The sequence below is a fragment of the Cotesia typhae genome, unplaced genomic scaffold (assembly GCF_013202065.1).
Source record: "Cotesia typhae breed Kobodo isofemale line unplaced genomic scaffold, CoteBio_Ctyphae scaffold_13, whole genome shotgun sequence".
Taxonomy (NCBI): domain Eukaryota; kingdom Metazoa; phylum Arthropoda; class Insecta; order Hymenoptera; family Braconidae; genus Cotesia; species Cotesia typhae.
Window position 1 is genome coordinate 18,577,772 of NW_027423774.1, and position 20,286 is coordinate 18,598,057.

The window sequence follows — 20,286 nt, forward strand, 5'->3', positions numbered from 1 at the left end:
GAGTCCTAACGACAGAGTGATCCCTTTTACGAAACCAGTTTGGGTTCTTGTCCTCTTACTTGACATAAACAATAATCATATCTCTAATAATATTATGAATACAAAGATATATTATTAGCTATATAATACAGCATTCCGTTAGATTAGTGAGATAAAATTCTTAATGAACAATTATGTTTCTTGTATTTGTTTTTACACGACAAAATAAAGAAGAATATGCGATCTCTGATGTATGTGCTGTAATCGTAGACTTAATTATAAGACAAGGTAATACAATTATCGCTAGGCCAAGTCAAGGCCAAGTTCTAATGAAATTAGCGAGTAATTAGTTAGGATCGTGAGTAGAGATGTTTAATTTGAAATAAAATAACCATGTGAGTATGCTCGAGTATTACGAGCTAACGTTTTAAATAAATTTACCGTTACTTGGCCTGATGCTTCTTTCGACAGCTATTTGTGAAGCACCTTTTTATAAAACCAACACAACACTCTCTTCTCGGGGCTTCCCAGCACCTGGCGCCATCCAACGTTTCACCTGCCGGTTTACCTGCAAGCCGATTGATAATACAATTTCCTACTGAGGTGAATTGCGAATTGAGGATCATCAAGCGACTGACAGTAACTACTTTATCAACGGAATTAAAAGAATACCACCTGGTAAAATCATCGGAAGACTACTGAGGAGCTCTTTTATAATCATCAGTCATTAATACCTGAGTTTACTTTTAACTAATGAGAGAAAGTTTTAATTAAATTAATTAGATATCTAATTTAATTTATTTTGTTAAATTTTAACTGTTAAATTATCAATACAACTATAGAATATTACATTTTGATATTAATATGCCTTTCACTAATTGTACGTCCTTATTTATCACTTTGTTCAATAGTTTTCATCATCTGATTGATTATCAAGGATCAAATATACCTAGTGGATTTTTTTTTTAATTTTTTACCATGAAAATTAAGTAGAAACTCTAATTAAGAAGAAAAGATAAAAAAAAAATTTTGCCAAACTGTAAGATGGGTAAAATTTATAAAAAATAAAAATCATCAGAGATCAAACTTTGACAATGTTTGGTCTGATTAAAACTTCAATGTAAATTAAAAGATAAGAAGAAGCTTATTGATGAAGTTTTAGTGATTGGAACAAAAAAAGAAGAAAATAAGTAAGAATAAAATTTTAGGATGAGCAATTGTACCTGGATCTGAAGGATCTTTAATGGGTCAATATAAAACCCATAAACCGTTGAATGAAACCTCAAGTGGGACTGAAGCCGAGACATTTAGCAGTGCAAAATAAAATAAGGCTTGCACGCCTAGCAATTACAACGGTTTGCGTTAGCCTTCTCACGGTTTAAATCCACACCAACTTGGTGGCAGAATTACCAGCACCAGCATCAAGAGGAGCGACATATACAATAAACAACACATACATAATGAGTCTACGTAAAAATATGTGCATGTGTGTTGCGTATTAAATTCTAAATAATGAAAAGTTTACTAAAACAACTTATTGCAGATCCAGGCGTGTGGTACGAGTTTGCGAAAGACCTTTGATGACTGTCAAGAGGGAAAAGTAAAGTATGGCACGTGATGATGGTGATAGTAACCACGATAGTGGTGGATACTGCTAGTTAAGGAGAATGTTGGAGGCGTAAAAGACTAGTACGTACTTGTATCACCACACACACCCAGAGTCTCCGATGATATGTGTGTGCGGAGAGATAGGATAGAGCCAAGGTAGAATAGAGTGGGTATGCCTAATAGGAACACCAATACCTTCAACCAAGGAGCTAAACAGCTGGCAAACGTAGTTAGCGTACTATTCCAGACAGGATAGAGTTTAAAGACCGTTAGTGTTCTCGCGTAAGATATTTATTTTTCATTTTTATTATTTACTTCGTTTTTTATTTACTTCATTTTTTATTTATGTCCGTGCGGTGGTACGATAAAATAGTCCAGCCATGATGACTCTGGTGTTGGTGTTGGTGTAGACTCGGTACCCTCTCGACTCGATGTAATACAGCCCCTTTCTACTCCATGAGTTAGTTAGTCCCCTCTCTTGTCTCTATTGCCTTGGAAAAGTCGTTTGCCAGAACGCGACAGTTCACCTCGTGATATTCTTACCGAACAGATCGGCTGTTTAGTTAAACAATAAAATTATCCCAGTGATAGCGTTTTTTACTATCAGTGAGTTGCGGAAATTTAAATCCACAGGTCAATGTTTTGTTTTGCAAAATGAGACCTAGTGGTACAAAAAAAAATATTCTGCTCCTTTATCTTTGCTGGATCAGTGAACAGATGCAGGTCACGGAAGCGTCGTTTTCTTGCATCAGTAATCACCATAAATATACTTAGACGCCTTGTATTATCACCAGCTTCTTATACACTCTATTAATTCATAGCATAAACTCTTTTGTTGATTTAGGGTATTACCGCTATCAGTGATAACGAAAATCCATCAACCGGCGATTAATTCTATTGAGATTAGATAAAGATACTGTGTGATCTTAACGCGATTTTCCGGAATTAAAATAGTTGATAAATCTAAAAAATAAATAGTTTTTATTTTTGCTAGTGGGATATTTTATTTATTTAAAACAGTATGAGTGAAAATTTACTTACATTCTTTGAATGTAAATTAACATTTACTCAATAGTCAATAAAAGTTTTCTCTTTAGCAATAAAAATTTAATTTTCTATTCAAAGAAATTAATTATTTTAATTATCATTTATTATTAATAATAATTTTTATTTTGTTTTCATTTATTGTTAAAGAAATTTATATGTTAATATTTTAATAATTGCTTACAAACAATGTTGATGATTTTTAAAGTGAAATTATTTGTATATAAATTTACTGTCAATGGTTCAACAACCTAAAATTATTTTATTAAGCTTTTATGCGGGAGTAACTCCCTTTTACTCTACATAATTTAAGTAACAAGGGTCAAGGGTACAGACATGAATCATAAAATGACGAATTGTTTGATCAATATTACTATGACAATAATCAGCTAAAATATATGGGATAGAAATAATAATTTAAACCCCTTTGCGTGATAAGTATCTGACGGGCTTTCGTACTTAAGTTTGAGTCATGTAAATATGTAAATATAAATAGTTATCTTATTCACACTAGATTATCTTGAATGAAATGTACATATCACTAGATTTAAATAAGTATTTATTGAATTAAGTTTAAATAATAAATATTTGTTATTAGTTTAGACATTATGAATGTTTATGATCTTTGATTTGTCATTAAGAATTACGGAATCTGTTAATTTAATAAACAAAAAGCAGGTTTAATTATTTAATAGGCCAGTTGGCAAATGAAAGTAAAGCAATAAATTATAATAACAGATAAAGTTATTAGTGTCATTAAAGATTTGAACAAGTTTTTAACATAAATATATTAATATAATTAAAGTATATACTCAACGAGACACGTAAATTTTGTATTGCTTCACGGCCCACGAACGCGCGTGTCCTATCGCCGTTATTTATCGAAAAAAAAAAATAGAAATTCGCATTAAGTGGTCGAGTTAGTACGAAATCACAAGTTGTTTTGTTTTTCTATTAGAGTATTTGATTTATTTTGTTAAAATTAAACCTGTTACAACATCATATGAATAATACAATATTACTATCACATATCATAATTCATCATTTATGATAATGTTTAATTTATTGTAATCTGTTGTTGTAATAAATATCCAGGAAAAAAGACACTCCTTGCAGAAAATATCAATAGAGCACTTAAAAGGTAAAAGAGAAGGTAAAAAAATAATAAAAGTTGGTGGGCGCTGTGTGGGCAGTTCTTTGGCCCAGAATTGATGCACCTTGATGAAAAATTAATAATTACAAATGTCCTGAATACTTTTCTGAGTCATAATCATATTTTATTATTTAAAAAAAAAAAAAAAAAAAAATTATTTATGTACAAAATAGCTGTCCTTTTGGCCTGATTTTTTTTTTTTTTTTTTTTTGTTAATTAATGTACGTGTATTTTTATAAGTTAATTCAAAAAAATTATATTATGTAAATATGATTAAAGAGGTAATGAAATTTCTCTATTAAAATGTCATGAGTCATGAGAATCTTAAGTACACTCTTTTTTACCGTAATTTTTATATAAAAAAATTATTATTTATTTATTAGTTTTATGTAAATTATTAAATTTTATTTTCAAGTTTTTTTTTTTAATTAACAAGTACTGTTATAAAACAGTTTAAAAAGTAAATTTTTATCTAAAATTAAAAACAATTTTTTTCAATTTTAATTTTGACTATTTTTAAAAAATTCTATTTAAATTATTTTTATCAAAAATTTTTCTTTATTATTATTGATTAAATTTTTTTTTATAATAATAGTAAATAAAAAGTACTGTTATAAAACAAATTAAAAAGTACATTTTTATCTAAAATTAAAAATAATTTTTTTCAATATTAATTTTGACTATTTTTAAAAAATTTCTATTTAAATTGTTTTTATCAAAAATTTTTATTTATTATTATTAATTAAATATTTTTTTATAACAATAATAATAAATAAAAAGTACAGTTATAAAACAGATAAAAAAAACTAAGTTATGATTTATATAAAATAATAATAATAAAAAAAAAAATATCATTGAATGAATTTATATACATATTTATTAGTATATGTTGTCTGGTATATATGTATAGATATACAAAGTATAGTTGAGTTATAATAGAGTGTTTCCGCGATTTCTATTTGCTACTGAGTGTGTGAAATCGGCCAAGAGTGACTGCCTCTGGTAGGATAGATAGAATATAAAATACCCACACCGGTTTAAACACTAAATTGGAATAGTCAACCACACACACACACACACACACACACACACACACACACACACACACACACACACACACACACACACACACACACACACACACACACACACACACACACACACACACACACAAGCTCCTGTCTTATATTTATCTTGATGCCGGCGAGGTTGAAGGTCGCGTGGGAAACGATTTGAATGATACTGGGTTAACAACAAATAAGAAGCTTCTGATGATACAAGGCACCATTTAAACTAATTAATAAAATGTTTAATGACAATGAAATCTAATTGATCCGTTTACAGTGGGTCTTCAACAGAAATAGAGTGAAAATTAATTGTCCAATTACCAGCGAGTATCATTAAAATTAAATCTAAAAAATGGTGGTATCACGAGAGACAAGTATTTCGACGAACATACGGGTGATCATCGAGCAATTGAATCTGAATCCCGTTGAAAGGCGACGTCTTATTGATCGGACTCGCGAGACCGTCAGAATAAGACCCGTCAGTTCTCCAGCCAACATAACAATCGGCGTTTACGGGTGCAATGACAAAACTTCAGTGGGTACCAGGACCAAAAGTACCGTTGATATTTTTCCTGAGGTCAAAATTGATAGTAAAATTATTGCTGGTGAAAATAATAACTCGAAAATTTATCCTACAGACATTTCTGTTACCAATAATAATAATAACAATAATTGTTACATCAAAGAAACGATTACAACTCCATCGTCGGCTAAAATAATAATCGGTATCTGGGGTAGTAATGACGGCAAAAAAGAACCTCGAGTAATCGAGAGAACGAGTTCTTGTAGCGGAAAAATAGACATTAAAGTGGTTGATGATGAAGAAAAGAGAGTGCTCTTTAGATCGAGGCGCGCTGAAATGAGACAAAGGATACCGGAAGATCAAAAAGAACCATGCGATGAGGTAATCATACACATTATCCTTAATCTTGTATGTATGAAAATCATTTTGAATTATTTTTTTCTTTTTTCATCTGATTGTTTAATATTATTGATTTTTTATTTATCATTTAGTAAAGTAGGACAGGTGAGTCCTACAGTGATTCGGCAGCCGAAATGCAAGTAGATTTCTCAAATAAAGAAGATATATTTTTTATATAATAAAAATAATAATAATATAACTTAATTCATTGATTAAAAAAAAAAATTTAATAATGAATTTAAAATTAATTTTGTTCAAAAAATTTTCTTGTAAAGTAAATAGTGTCTAAAATATTTATCAAACAATTTTAAGTATGAGATGTTATGTATCAATGTCCAAATTTTAAGTGATTACGTAGAAACGACAGTTTGCAAATTAATCAGAATTTTGGAACCAAATGAAATTTTAATTGAAGAAGACAATATTTAGAAATAATTATTGACGACCTACCCGAAAAAATTACATGAAAGAATGATCAATATCATGATTATTGAATTTACATCATGTTTATACTATTTTACAGCCAATAATTCTAAAACGACTGCAACAGTAAGACTGTTTCATTAATTGAACTCTAAAAGGAGTAATATTGGGACTATTACCAATTCTAAGGAGTGAAAATTGAAGATTAATAAACGAGCTTTACGATGCAATTCACTGAATTTCAATATCTTGTCTAGTTCAGTAATTATATCAATTTAAAGCAGTGAAAACATCAATTGGTCTTGATCGATAGATAAAGCATGTTGAGTTTGAAAAGAACCATCTGATTAGATAATCATACACATTATCCTTAATCTTGTTTGTATGAAGATCCTTTTGAATAATTTTTATCTTCTTTTATTCGATTGTTTAATATTATTGATTTTTTGTTTATCATTTGATAAAGTAGGAGAGGCGAGTCTTGCATTATCAAAAAGTAACGAAACCTGGTAAGAAAGGAGTAAAAAAGAAACTCGCACGAGCAGTAGAGCTCAACAGACAACTTTTGATATTCTATTACAGCTGTAAGTTGTGTCTGATGTAACTTAGAATGGATAGGAGAAACTAACGAAAGATGTTCATCTTTCCGCGTTTTTACGGGGTTACCATCAGGAAATTAAACTCCCTGACTCGCGATTCCCTTTCCTCAAATTATTTAAACCGTCAGGTGAATCCAATTGTTATAAATCCTATATAATATTACAGTGATTAATTTATTTCTTTATGTTTGTTCAACAGATACCACGAACGCAACCGGACAATGACAAAATTGCTACACTGCCAAAGGAGGACTTGCGTAAGTTTTTTATTTTATAAATAATTGCTCAATTTTACTCCAAGCATAAAACATTAATTGAAACTTATAATTTTTTTTTTTTTTTTTTTCTATTTCAGCGGAATTCGAGAGCGACTCGTTGAATCACACTGCGGCCCATCACCGGATTTCAGTGCGCCCGAAAAATCGGCGACCACCACGAAGGTCAGTCACAGCGACCAACAGCAGCATGTCTTGCTCGACAATCACAACCATATCAGAAAATTCAGACGTGCTGGACAGTCTTGAGATGTCAACAGTTACGAGCAGCAACGCCAGTACCCCAATTGATACCAAGGGGATCACAGTGATGTGTAAATCCTCCAGCAGGTTGTCATCAAGGACATCCGACTTGTTTGAAGAGTTTGACGTAAAAAAAAAGCCCTCGAGTATGGCCTCGTTGTCGCCTGATAGTCTTGATGTCAGTATCACCAGGATCAACGAGCAAACTGATCCATTAGGTCAGGATACTTCTGGTGACATTAAATTTATATCAAGGAAATCATCTGGAAATCGTCAGGTTACTACTACTAAGCTGTCAAACGTTTACGACGAATTGGAAGTCACGCCGAAGAAGCGAACGTCGATTACTCGGCTATCAAAGTCCCCAGACAGCCTTGATAATTCATTTTCAAAGTCCTCCGAGGGATTTGACAAGCTTATTGAGGACGAGGAGGTGCTACCGACTTTCGGAAGATTGCAAAGTTTAATATCCAAGTCTACAGATGGGTTCGATAAGCTCGCGGAGCACGTCGATATTAAGCCTATGCCTCGGAGACTTACTAACATGATTTCAAAGTCTACCGACGGATTTGAGACTTCAGACCGTGAGGAGCCCCGCCCGGTCAGAAGACCCAATAATCTGGGCTACAAGTTCTCAGACACTGTTTCCAAGTCCTCGGACAGCTTGGAGGCGATTCAGGCTCTGGTGAGCGACGACTCGATCGAGCGCAGGCGCAGCAGTTTCGAAATTCGTCCGAGAAGAACTCACAAAACTATGTCCATGTCCTCGGACAACTTTGGGAGTCTGGATCATCACCAGCCGGAGCTACAGAAAATCAGCAGCACTTCTGATGTTTATCTTGCTAGGGTCAATAAAAATCACGGGAAAATGGGGAGTGTGTCCAAGTCTACTGATAACTTTGAAGCTATTAGCAGTCAGGAGACCAGTCGGTCCAACATAGACTTTAAACACAATTACAAAAGCTACAAGCGGACCATCTCGTCAGAGAGCTCGGATAATCTTGAGCTCGAGGATAAAGTTGAGACTCGGAAAGTTCGCAAGCCACCAAAGAAAATACCCAACTCGGCTTTGGGTTTGTATCCAGGCGATGACCATGACAATGAGGATTATGACCGCAGGCCTTGTTTGCTGAGGAAACCACCGACTCCTAGGCTGCAAAAGTCCTCGGAAAGTTCTGAGCTTGGCAGTACTGATACTCTTGATTCGGAAAAACGAAACAAGTCTGATAGCACTGAGACTCTTGATAGTCTTGATAAAGATTTGGAGCAAGATACCAGAGATGATGATGTACCTAATAATATTAATGATAAATATGATAAAAATGTATGTATATTTTATTATTTTATTTTATTTTATCAAGTAAAATTAAAATTTTTATTAATTATTATTTAATTGTAAAAATTTATTCAGGGCTCCTGGACAATGAAACCAGTGGAAAATAAACAGTACACCGAAAATGCTGACGGTATGGAGGAAGATTCAAAGTCACTGAACTATTCAAACAAACCATACTGGCGTAAAAGTTCTGAATCAAAAGAAAATATTGACATCCATCAGCTGCTGACAATAGTAAACGGTAATAACCAACGGAACTCTGTACCATTTACGAAAAAACTTACGACATCACCGCCATCGTCACCTGTCGTTAAGCAGGAGGACAATAAGTTGCTATTCAACAATTTACTTACCACTAAAAATGATGAAGAATTGCAGAATATGCTTAACGGAAACATATCTGAAGTGTCAACAGACACTAAGAGTTTCAAAGAGAAACTTATTATGTTTGAGAAACTTGGCAAGTGAATAGAGTAAGATCAAATTAAAGCCATTGTGTGATACCACTTACTATTTTTTTTTTTTTTTGTTTTCGTTTCTCTTTTTAGTTTATTTACAATGCGTTCATTAACGAAAATACTTTACTACAAATATACGGGAAAAAAAGAAAATCAACTTTCTTCCACTGTTTAAAATAAATAATATATACTTATTGTATCAGTAATTATGGAGATTATTAACGAACTAACTGTAATGCAAATTAACAAAATACTTGCCTCTAATGTTTAAATAATCAATAATACATTTACAGTATAAAATTAATACTCGCGCAAAATATGTAATAAATATCACTGTAATTTTAATTGCCGAGTTTATTTAAATATTTTTTATTAACGTTATTTTGTATACTTTGTAATTTAAGAGTTAAATTTATTATCTTTAATTAATTTAACGTAAATGAAATATATAAAACCTGTTAGGGTTCAATGAATAATATATGTAGTGTTTAGTGATATAATTGAAAATTTCTTTTTTTTTAATTGAAAATTTGTAAAGAATATCGGCTGTTTGTGTATAAATCACTCCAGTGACACGTACTGTGTAGCTTAAATAACGTATTAATTAATATTGTAAATAATTATACCACGTATCATTATTATTGAAAATTAAAATCGGTACTTTAAACCGTGGTTACCTTACTAGGCCTAGATGAGGCCTAATATAAAAAAATATTTTACAATAAAAAAAAAAAAAAAAAAAATATTCGACATTTATTTGAGATTAATAAATGAGGATTTAAAAATTTTATAGAATTATTAAAACTCATTTATTAAATCTCTAAAATGGACTGATCCCGAAAAATAATTAAATTAGTTATCAATTATCAACATTAGTTACCTAATTACCTATATAAACAGTAATTATGTAATACGTAAAATAAAACTAAAAAAAAATACACTTTGGCCTGAGCTTAAAAATGATATCACTAAAATAGTCTTATAATTATTATAATAATGTTAATAAAAATAATAATATAATTAACTATTAAAAAAGATTTAAATCTATTGAATATTGAATTAAAAATGTTTATTATAAATATTAATGGAAATTGTAAATAAAATTGCCATCACTATCATTATCTGTTTGACAAATATCTTTATTTCATTATTTTTTTTTTTTGTTTTTTATTTTCATTTATTTAAATTGAATCTGCAAACGTGCCATCACCACGCTGATGCATTAAAAAGTTACAAAATACTTAACTTAATTAATTAATTAATTAATCAACAGATTCACATTTAATTATTCGAAATTTACATACACATATTTTTTTTTCTAGTTGAAAAAACAGTAACGAGATGTTTTTTTATTTATTTATTTTTTTTTTTTTTCCACAAAAAAACTGGATCACCGCTTGCACAATTTTTTACAACGAAAATAAGTGCATTATCACAGGACCCGTATTTATTACTTTACTTTACTCATTTATTACTATTAATTACTTCATTATCTTTTTTTGCTTTACTTTGATACATCTATAAATAATCCGGTGTAAAAAAGAGGAATGTAACAGTGATCCAATTATTTTTTAAAAGACAATAACAACTATTTACTAAATATGTTTTTAAAGTGAAAAAATTGTGCCATGGCTTCAATATCCATTTTGTATTTTTTTTTTTTTTTTAATTAATATGTATAATTATTGTATCCTAAAATTTAATAATCTGGCATCAACTTCTGAAAACGACCACTGAACCAATATTTTATAAAAAATTCATAACGAATTATTTTCCACTGAAATAACTTTTATTTTTTTAATAATCTTATCAATCATTTACTTTATTTAATTCTCTTTAATTATTGCGACCTCAAGTAAATGCATTTATCGTTGACTAGGCACTTGCTAAAAAATTCTCTAATAATTACTGGAATTATTACAAAGTATTTATTGGTTTTAAAGACATGATCGAGTCAATTAAAAAAATTATTTTTAATGAAAAAGACAAAAAAGTAAATAATTTCAATGATATCCACCTTGACAATGATAATTATTAGTGTGAACATGTAAAACCATGGTGAAGTGTCCACATTAATATTTAAAACTCTATAAAACATGTTATCGATTCCTCATCAGTTAGTGGTTGTTACAATAAATATTTCTACAACTCATCGTGTACACTTGAGGTATCAGCATCTGGATTACAAAGCGCCGGTGTGATAAATATCATAGCATACTCACAGCGACTTGGTTCTGATACTGACACTAATTTATTTTCAGTACCACAGCGCAGTTCAAGCATCGTGGACCTCGGTGGTCCATTCCAGCAGGTGAGACCTCTGTCAAATTTGGCCTTTGAGTATTTGTTGTGTTCAGGTCCGGCCCAGTCGTTCCAGTGACCTAAATTAACTTCGCTATCGCCTGACTTGGCGCTCTGAGTAGCTCGTCCGAAGAGACACATCGAGTAGACGTACTCTAAATCAGTGTATTGATAGCACTCACCGTCCAGCGAGGCCAAGACAACATCAGGGCCATAGTCGCGCTCTACTTTAGCTTCCAACGACCTGATTTCGTTCTGAAGATCCAGGGCAGCTTTTTCGGCCTGCTGGTACTGCTTCCTCGCAGCATTCGCCTCGTCAATCAGCGCCTGAGTCTCCTCGTCATACTGAACCGGAGGTTGTTCGGTTATTTGCTCTACCTCGCCTTCTCTCTCAATTTCTTCACCCTGATCAATATCTTCAGGCACCTCGGGATCGTGTTCTTCCTCGTCGTCTTCTTCCTCAGAGTCATGCTCATCCTGGATGTGTTCCTCGTGCATTTCATGTCTGGCTTGGTCATCTGGACCTCTGAACAGTCCTAAAAAATAAAACAAAATTAATAAATATAATTAATCACCCCAGATGTTAAATAAAAATTACAAACCTTGTTCCTTCATCAACACTGGTTTGATATTATCCCAAGATTTCTCGACAAACTCATCAATATTGACCTCATCCTGCCCCAAGAAGAACATAGCTTCTTCATCAGTGACAACTCCATTGAGATCACGATCAAAAACAGCCCTAGACTGCAATTCGTCCAACGTAACACTGTGACTTTCATCAGAATCCAGCATCTTGAAATATTCTTGAGCTTCTCTGAGTCTGACGTCCTCTGGTTGGTCTTGAGGTTGTTGATCTGCAGGAGTAGGCTCGGGCTCAGCAGGTTTGTACTTTTCCAAAGCAGCAGACTCTCTCTCGACAGCCTGGTTCTTGATGACCTCTTTTTCCTTCTTGATAAGCTCAGCCTCCAAGAAATCATTCTTCAACTTGGCCAGCCGGTCCCCGATTTCGCTCTTCAACTTACGTCCCTCTTCAATCAGCTGGAGTCTGATTTTGCTACCCTCTCTCACCAGCTCAGCAGCCTTCTCGGCTTCGGCTCTGGCTTCACGACCGAGCTCCATGCAGTTGTCAACGCAGGAAGCTGGTGACGCGTACTCATCACTGGCATCGCAGCAGTCACATATTCCGTCACTCACTCGGCTGGACGTAATGTATTGAGGTGTGTGGCCGGCGTTCTCACAGAAAAAGTAACCATTTGAGCAAGCAGCGGTGCCGGGTTCATCGCTCCCATCTCCGCAGTCACAGTAGTCATCGTTAACCTTGTCAAATGTTATTATACGGCTCCCATCTAAACAACTAAAATCTTTTTTCGGATTATAAAGTGGGCTTTTTGATTGTGGAATACCTCGTATACGTGTTACTTTGGTGGTGCCGGTTACGTGGCTCAATTCAAATGATAAAACTAATGCTGATATTGCACAGAATAACAAGTAATTTATCATTTTAACTTATTTATACTCTTAATTTAATTACGTAATTAATTACTAGAAAAATTATTAACAAATAATTATATAAAACTTTTTTCCTTTCTTCTTTGTTATTTATATTTATATTAATTTAATACGTATTTATGTATTTATAATTTTTCGAGTTAAGCTTAATCAAAGCAGCACAGACCACAGACGTTTGTTGAGTTTACTACAGGTACATTTAATCCTCTCTCCTCTCCAAGTAGCAACACACACATAAACCAAAATCATTCGCTACATATAATCCCTCGTGTCCCACTGAAACAATCACCACGTCACTAAATGAGAGCGTTAGTTGTTAAAGACTATTTTATCTGCTACAAGTAACTGGAAAAATTTTAAAAAAAATTCTTACTTACCTACAAAGATAAAACAGCTGATTTTTTTTTTTTTTTTTTTTTTTTTTTAGACAGGGGAAGAAGAAATTTCGAGCATGTTCCGATTTGCGTTCATGGATTAATGGCATCATGGCGACCGGCAAAGGAATAGCAGCGATATTCCGACCGCGAAATATTAGATTTATTGGTAATAATAATCTTAATAAACTCCAAAGTGATTATCTAGTGATTAATAATGACTGTCATCGATTATTTTCCTCAACGACTCTTGGTGTTGACATGTGGGCCAAAAGCTACAGTGATAAACGTAAGTATTAATTTTTAATATCTCAGGTTACATCATTGTAAAATGGTTATTTTTATTGACATTTAGAGTTTTGTAAATGCCTGTCAATGTCATGTTGATTTTAATTAAGACGTAATTTTTTGTGAGGTTAATAACTTATATCACTGATCTATTAATGTTTTAGGAGCTGACGTGATTCAAGCATGGCTTATAACCTCAATTTGATCAATTATTTTTAATGTATTTGATATTAAAATTTATGATACTGAAATTGAGAGACATCTGATCATTATAAAAATTAAGTTAGCTGACATTTCAAAATATTTAGAAATTTTTTATTAAAAAAATTTCAATTAAAAAATTAAAAAAAAAATTTCAGCTGAAAAAAATTTTTAGTTATAATTTAATTATTAAAAAAAAATTAAAAATTTTTAGACGTATACTAACTTCAGTGTCGTCTGGTAATTTTTAGAATTTTTTTAATAAACAAATTATAGCAAGAAAATTTTATTGAAAAATTTCATCTTTAGAAGTTCTAAAAAATTATAAATAAAATTTTTATAAATAATTTTCTATGCCTAGTTTATTTTTCAAGCAAAATCAAAAGATTGTCAAGTGTCTGTTAACTTCAGCCTCATTAAAATTTATATATTTATTTTTGACAGGTCTCGACATATTTTCAACATTAAAACGCAGCTTCCATGTGACAAACAATTTACTGGCTGCTAAAACAAATTATTATGAAGTACTTGGGTTGTCGAGAAACTGCTCCGCTAAAGAAATCAAGAAAGCGTACTTTCAATTGGCTAAAAAGTATCATCCGGATCAAAATAAAAGCCCCGATGCTGCTGATAAATTTAGGCTAGTCTCCGAGGCTTATGAAGTTTTGAGCAATGAGAACAAGCGGAAAGAATATGACACCTGGGGCGCGACGTCTGAGCAGATGGGCATGGGTAATTCAGGGTTCAATCCTGGCAGTACTGCTGGAGCAGGACAAGGGAAAGGATTCGCCAACCATAATTGGAATTTCCAGTCGACGATAAACCCCGAAGAATTGTTCAGGAAAATATTTGGAGAGGCTGGATTTAAAACGGGAAATTTTTCGGATTTTGACGACTATGCAGAGACTAAATACGGATTTGGTACTGCACAAGAGGTAATTTTTTTTTTTTTTTTTTTTTATTGTTGAATGACTTGTAAAATACAAGATTACAATGATAAATTTTTAGGTCATAATGAATTTGACATTCGCACAAGCAGCCCGAGGTGTCAACAAAGAAATAACTCTAAACGTCGTTGATATTTGTGACAAATGTGAAGGATCTAGATGTGAACTTGGAACAAAAGCTATTAAATGTATGCAATGCAATGGTACGGGAATGGAAACCATCAGCACTGGGCCATTTGTAATGAGATCAACCTGTAGATCTTGTCATGGTTCTAGAGTCTACATCAAAAAACCTTGCATGGAATGTCAAGGCAAAGGCCAAAATGTAAGTCGTATATTTTTTAGCTTAAAATTAAATTAACAGACCTGTCACAATTTTTGAGATTTTTCTTATAAAAAAAAATTATAAAAGTTGAAAACTACAAATGCAATTGTTTATAAAAATTTTTGATAGATTTCTCATAATTAGTTCTAATTAGTAGTAATTAATAAAAAAAATTTTTACGTGTCTGCTGACTTTAGTAGAATTGTTTTTTAATTTATAATTTTTATTACAATTAGAGCAACTGCTAAAATTTTTATTTAAAATTATAGGTCCAGCGAAAAAAAGTAATTGTACCTGTACCAGCTGGCGTTGAAGACGGACAAACAATTCGTATGGCTGTTGGAACAAAAGAAGTTTTCATTACATTCCGCGTAGAAAAATCGCGTTATTTCAGACGCGACGGAGCTGATGTGCATACAGACGCGGAGATATCACTCGCGCAAGCAGCCTTGGGTGGAACTATAAAAATTCAAGGTGTCTATGAGGATCATACTGTCCAAATTTGTCCAGGAACGTCGTCCCACTCTAAAATTCGACTCTCTGGGAAAGGAATGAGAAAAGTAAACGGAGTCGGTTACGGAGATCACTATGTCAATATTAAAATCACAGTACCAACGTCGCTTACGGAACAGCAAAAAGCTCTGTTGATAGCTTATGCGGAGTTGGAATCTAATACACCTGGTTCAGTTTTCAATGTTACTTCTAAAAAAGACGGTAATTTATTTATTATTATTTTTCAATTTTATTACTCATGTACTACTTGACATCGCTTGAGTTACCCTAATCAAAAATAGTTGTTATAAAAATAAAATAACGCTCTGTTTAAAATTGCATTACAATATCGGAATTGATTTTTTTAGGCTCCGCTGGGGGAACTCAAGCGAAACAAGAAGTGCAGGGTGAAAATAATCAACCTGATGGTATTCTTGATAAAATAAAACGAGCAATTTTTGGGTAAACTAGTATAGCTCGGTATAGGTAAGTAATTTTTTACCCAACTAAAATATTAATTAAATTTATACTTACAGTATTTTTCATTATTCTATCGTATCTAAAAATCTAATCAAGAGTATTTAATGACTTGTTATTAAAGCTCAGATTAAATATTTAAAAATAAAATAAAAAATATGTACATCCCAACTTCTTTGAAGATTCAATATCTGCTTTCATAAAAAATATCAAAAATATGATATTAAATAACTAATTCATGTGCAACATCCCCAATTAAAAATTTATATTCATTTTCATTATTTATATTTATATTAAATTCAAACATCACTTTAAATATATTATTATTACTATTAATATATATTGCCGATCGGCGTTTTTTTGCAATAAATAAATAAATATTTTTTATGTCAACAGGAACGAAACAGTGTTACGATGGGCCTTTGAATTTAATAGAATTAATCAGAAAAGCTCTAGATGATTCGAAATCAACAGCGCCTGACGCTAAACGCACGTCTGATAAAACAACCGATGAATCTAATACCAGTAATAAAAAATCCAAAATTGACGACACCAGCAGCGGTCACCAGATAAAGATGAATCAGAAGATGCCTTGAATCGTCGAATAATTAATTTAAAACTGTTTCGCTGAAAAATCATTTGATAGAGTAATTGTGTACATTAATAACGTCATCGGTAATCATTTTCTTTTTTAATAAAAAAAAAAAAAAAACAAAACAAAACAAAAAAAAACAATTTTTTGTATGATAAGCAAAGTAGTAAAATGACAAAGATTACATGTTTAAGATGTGTAAAATAAAGTCTCGTATGTTACTTGTTACATTATCCGTTTTACTTGTTATTCAGCTCTAAAGCTCGGTACCATTGAATAAGTAGTTTAAGTTATTGGTATTATATTTTAATATAAAGAGAACATTTCTCTTGATTAACGTGACAATACCGATAGTACAGAGAAAAGTAAGCTAGACTTGTATGCACTGACAAAAAGTTCGAATAACTCTTATGTCCCTAACGCAGCCTTTCATAGCTGATCGATATTGTGAATTATAAAATAATAATACTTTTTTACTACAGTGTTTGTAACATCAAGAACGCTTAGATGGCATACAACCTATGTATATACAATATATTATGTGCTTTTATGATTGGCGGATATTAAAACGCTGTTTTTAAAATAAAACAAACAGTATTTATATGAGTAACTATACAATTGCATAATATACACGCACAGATCTCAATTGATCCAATGACCAAACAATACAATATTTGGTACAAAAAATGACTTTATATTTAATTAAATTAAATATAATTTAATTAGATAAATAAAAGTCAGTGTTCATCACTGTTAAGTCTTAATATACGAGGTCACATTTATCTGTTGTGCTGGAGACCTGTTATGGGATTGGTGGCGAACCACCACAGGTAACACCGTCCGCGTGACCACTCCCTATCGAGGAATCTTAGTCACGCTATTGCTTTTTTCCAAGGTTACAGCTTTAGCATTAAAATAGTATCATTGATCGCTGCTTGACACACTAAGCCTCAACCAGGAGACCGTACTTGCGTCCGATATTTGTGAGGCTTTCAGAGGCAGAGACCCGAAGAGCTGCCACTGTTACAGCGGCTATAGTGACAGCTCCTTCAAGATACAGTCCGTAGGCTATTCGAACGAACCCAGAAGTTGACGCTAGACCACCGGCCGCTGTAAAGTCCAAAGGGAAGAGAAGAGAAGCTGCCAGTGGTCTTGACCTTCCGGCACCGAACCCGATTATTCCTAGTAGATAGTATCCGGCTGACATTCAATGTTTGCTTTTAATATTTGTTTAAGTTTTTTTTTTTTTTTTATATATATATATATATAATAAAAAAAATTCGATAAGTAGGACTCGACTCACCAATCAGGACAAAAGGAAAAATTTTGACCCATCTTGGAACAGGCAATCTTTCAATAGCTTCTACGTCATGATCAGCGCCGTACCTTTTGTGCACGGCGTATTGCTGTAGACGAACGGCAAGAAGAAGACCTAAATTGAAAATTAGAAGAAAATGCGCTGGAATTCCGATCGCTGCAAATACTACAGCCACAGTTCGGCCAGGAGTTGTTCGAGGAACTGGCGCTCCAAACCCTGAAATTTAAATATTAAGTTAAAAAAAAAATAATTACACTTTAAGATAGATAAAAAGTAATTACTTTAATATTAGTATGGTATTTACTGAAAATAAAAGTGTAAATATTTAAAGAACAACCTGTTACTCGCCTAATGTAGTGAGAAGCGATATAGCGAAGAGTATACAACCAGAAAATGTCCAGAGTTCTCCGCTCTCACCACCTTCGCCGTACCCGGAGTTAACCGCAGCGAGTAAAAGTTTTTCATGCTTCGCTACATACTGTCGAACTTTGTTACTCCAGAGGGGCTCCATTTCTTTTTCACTGGCTTTTAATTGACGTAACTCGGTGGCCAAGCCGACAGCCAAATCCCGCTGCATGTCCTTCAGTTCGGCTACTTGCCCGGTTTCACGCGGTCCTTCTGTCGCGTAAAACGCCGCGGCTCCCGCGACCGCCCAGAAAGTTAAAAGCCACGCGAGACCTAAATAACACCAACCCATTACTTTACTATATACTATTTATATAAATAATCAATAGAGTTATGTGTTATGTGTTATGATTAGTTTATACCTACCGAATTGACACATGGATAGTCTTCCTAAGAACCGTAAATGCTTCCAAATTTTCGAGCAAGTCCGGGAATTTTCGCCTTCCTCCTCCTCTATTATGTCTTTTAATTTTGGAAAGACTCGCAACCAGTAAGGACCTTCTCGCTCGCGTGTCTGGATTCCAATAGTCTTGATAAATGGCATCCCGACAGTTTCATTTGTCTGCTGGTCTTTCAATTCAATTGTCAAGTCTTCAGATATAGTTCGCGAGTCCAAGGACACGGGAGTGCCTAAAATAACAATAATAACTTAATAAACTCGAAATACCTACTGTTTGTTTAATAAAATTAAATACATTAAGATAAAAAAAAATTTAATGAATAATTAATTCACATGGAATTAAAGTTAGCAGTTACTTGACAATTTTTTCTTAATAAATTTGCTTTGAAAAATTATTTTTAAAAAATTACATTTTTAATTTTTTTTAAAATAATTTATTTGGAAAAAAAATTATCAAATATCTGCTAAAAATTTTAATTTAATTTACAGTATTATTTATAAATCACTTGGATATTTTTTTCCAGATAATAAAATATTCACATCACTTTTGAGAATTATTAAAATTTTCACATTTTTTAAAATTTAATTTATCACACAAAAAAAATTATCGACGACATATTTATATATAATTTATGAATAAAAATAATAAAGATTTAACAGAAGCTTGAATATTATTGAAGAAAACAAGAAAGACTTATCAGCAGACAACTGTCAAACAAAGTTTGTACAACTGTGTACTGAAATTAGTAATTAAAATAAGTTAGTGTCTAACAGTGTTTAGTTTAGTATACTTATCTATAATACAAATGCTAAATAAATGTGTGAGTTTACGTGACGTACAGTTATTAAGTATACCTGATGCACAAACAACGTCAGCATCATCCTCGTCGTCTTCACGCCTCTCAGTCATACTAACTTTCAGCTCAGTGACACGTGCACGATTAACTCGCGACGATTCTTTCGTGACAACTCGTGGATGTACCGAGTTTCCGATACGCGCAAGCCGGTGCGCACGTCTACGTGAGGGTAAATTCCTGCTGATTTTAGTGATAGGTCCGGATGATAACTGTGACAAGAAAATCCCCCGTGTGAACGATTTTTCTCCTGATAAATCATTGGCACGCCGACTACCCGCGAAGTGTTTGCTGTTTTCGTTCGCGGACTCTCTGATCAACCCCACAGAGGTTGAAGCTGAAGCTGAAGCTGATGATGATATCGGCACTAATGATGGAGGCGCCGGAAATTCTGGTACGTTCATAGACACGTTTGCTCACACTGATATGACTAACAACCAAGATTTATCTAAAAAATAATAATAAATAATTTTACCAAGAAATTATCTGTAATAACAGTCATTATTTCTATTACTGTCCAACTTTAAATGTACGGTCTTAAAATACTCACTCGAGCTTCATCGTGTTAAAAATATTTTCCAGTTACCAAGAAATATTTAGGTATGATTTATTTTATTTATTTGTATTTATAGTTTGTTGGATTTTTATTTATTTATTATTTTTATTTGACAGATAAAAATTAAAATGACTCAC

At 32.5% G+C, this 20,286-nt stretch overlaps 4 protein-coding genes across 12 annotated transcripts in view; 2 read left to right on the forward strand and 2 right to left on the reverse strand.

Annotated features, from left to right (window-relative positions):
- The window catches only part of LOC141534897 (uncharacterized), a 33,822-nt gene extending 22,941 nt beyond the window's left edge, over positions 1-10,881 (forward strand). For 5 of the 6 annotated variants that reach the window (XM_074254524.1, XM_074254523.1, XM_074254525.1 and 2 more), the window contains 3 exons: positions 6,995-7,052; positions 7,151-8,637; positions 8,725-10,881. In XM_074254524.1, coding sequence (XP_074110625.1) covers positions 6,995-7,052; positions 7,151-8,637; positions 8,725-9,117 — 1,938 coding nt within the window. In that variant the 3' untranslated portion in view covers positions 9,118-10,881. Of the gene's footprint in view, positions 1-1,950; positions 2,339-5,128; positions 5,756-6,994; positions 7,053-7,150; positions 8,638-8,724 lie in introns of those variants that run through there. The other variant, XM_074254527.1, reaches the window with a different exon arrangement.
- Positions 10,226-13,128, reverse strand: Gcs2beta (glucosidase 2 subunit beta). The gene is made up of 2 exons (XM_074254536.1): positions 12,011-13,128; positions 10,226-11,944 (listed from the first exon to the last, which is right to left on the reverse strand). Exons 1-2 carry the CDS (start codon positions 12,909-12,911, stop codon positions 11,250-11,252), a joined length of 1,596 nt encoding a protein of 531 aa, XP_074110637.1. The 5' UTR covers positions 12,912-13,128; the 3' UTR covers positions 10,226-11,249.
- Positions 13,129-13,205: 77 nt separating this feature from the next.
- Positions 13,206-16,759, forward strand: LOC141534899 (protein tumorous imaginal discs, mitochondrial). Of its 3 annotated transcripts, XM_074254533.1 has the most exons (7): positions 13,206-13,261; positions 13,348-13,583; positions 14,228-14,718; positions 14,792-15,055; positions 15,325-15,769; positions 15,916-16,033; positions 16,421-16,560. In XM_074254533.1, exons 1-6 carry the CDS (start codon positions 13,221-13,223, stop codon positions 16,011-16,013), a joined length of 1,575 nt encoding a protein of 524 aa, XP_074110634.1. In that variant the 5' UTR covers positions 13,206-13,220; the 3' UTR covers positions 16,014-16,033; positions 16,421-16,560. The 3 variants fall into 3 exon arrangements, with proteins under 3 accessions (XP_074110634.1, XP_074110633.1, XP_074110635.1); XM_074254532.1 differs by lacking the exon at positions 15,916-16,033 and having other exon boundaries at positions 16,421-16,759; XM_074254534.1 differs by lacking the exon at positions 16,421-16,560 and having other exon boundaries at positions 15,916-16,034.
- Positions 16,760-16,893: 134 nt separating this feature from the next.
- Positions 16,894-20,282, reverse strand: LOC141534901 (uncharacterized). 2 transcript variants are annotated; one of them, XM_074254538.1, is made up of 6 exons: positions 20,144-20,282; positions 19,595-20,041; positions 18,706-18,969; positions 18,283-18,612; positions 17,920-18,150; positions 16,894-17,816 (listed from the first exon to the last, which is right to left on the reverse strand). In XM_074254538.1, the coding sequence occupies exons 2-6, from the start codon at positions 19,995-19,997 to the stop codon at positions 17,560-17,562; spliced, it is 1,485 nt and encodes a 494-aa protein (XP_074110639.1). In that variant the 5' UTR covers positions 19,998-20,041; positions 20,144-20,282; the 3' UTR covers positions 16,894-17,559. The 2 variants fall into 2 exon arrangements, with proteins under 2 accessions (XP_074110639.1, XP_074110638.1); XM_074254537.1 differs by having other exon boundaries at positions 19,580-20,041.
- Positions 20,283-20,286: the final 4 nt, after the last annotated feature.

Coding starts and splice junctions, on each gene's coding strand:
- LOC141534901 (XM_074254537.1), bottom strand. CDS start 19,997: ATGAACGTACCAGAATTTCCGGCGCCTCCATCATTAGTGCCGATATCA. Junction 18,970..19,579: donor ATCAGGTATACTTAATAACT/GTACGTCACGTA, acceptor TTGTTATTTTAG/GCACTCCCGTGTCCTTGGAC. Junction 17,817..17,919: donor TTTTCCTTTTGTCCTGATTG/GTGAGTCGAGTC, acceptor ATTGAATGTCAG/CCGGATACTATCTACTAGGA.
- LOC141534899 (XM_074254532.1), top strand. CDS start 13,221: ATGAGAGCGTTAGTTGTTAAAGACTATTTTATCTGCTACAA. Junction 13,262..13,347: donor GACTATTTTATCTGCTACAA/GTAACTGGAAAA, acceptor TTTTTTTTTTAG/ACAGGGGAAGAAGAAATTTC. Junction 14,719..14,791: donor GATTTGGTACTGCACAAGAG/GTAATTTTTTTT, acceptor ATAAATTTTTAG/GTCATAATGAATTTGACATT.
- Gcs2beta (XM_074254536.1), bottom strand. CDS start 12,911: ATGATAAATTACTTGTTATTCTGTGCAATATCAGCATTAGTTTTATCA. Junction 11,945..12,010: donor AGTGTTGATGAAGGAACAAG/GTTTGTAATTTT, acceptor TTTATTTTTTAG/GACTGTTCAGAGGTCCAGAT.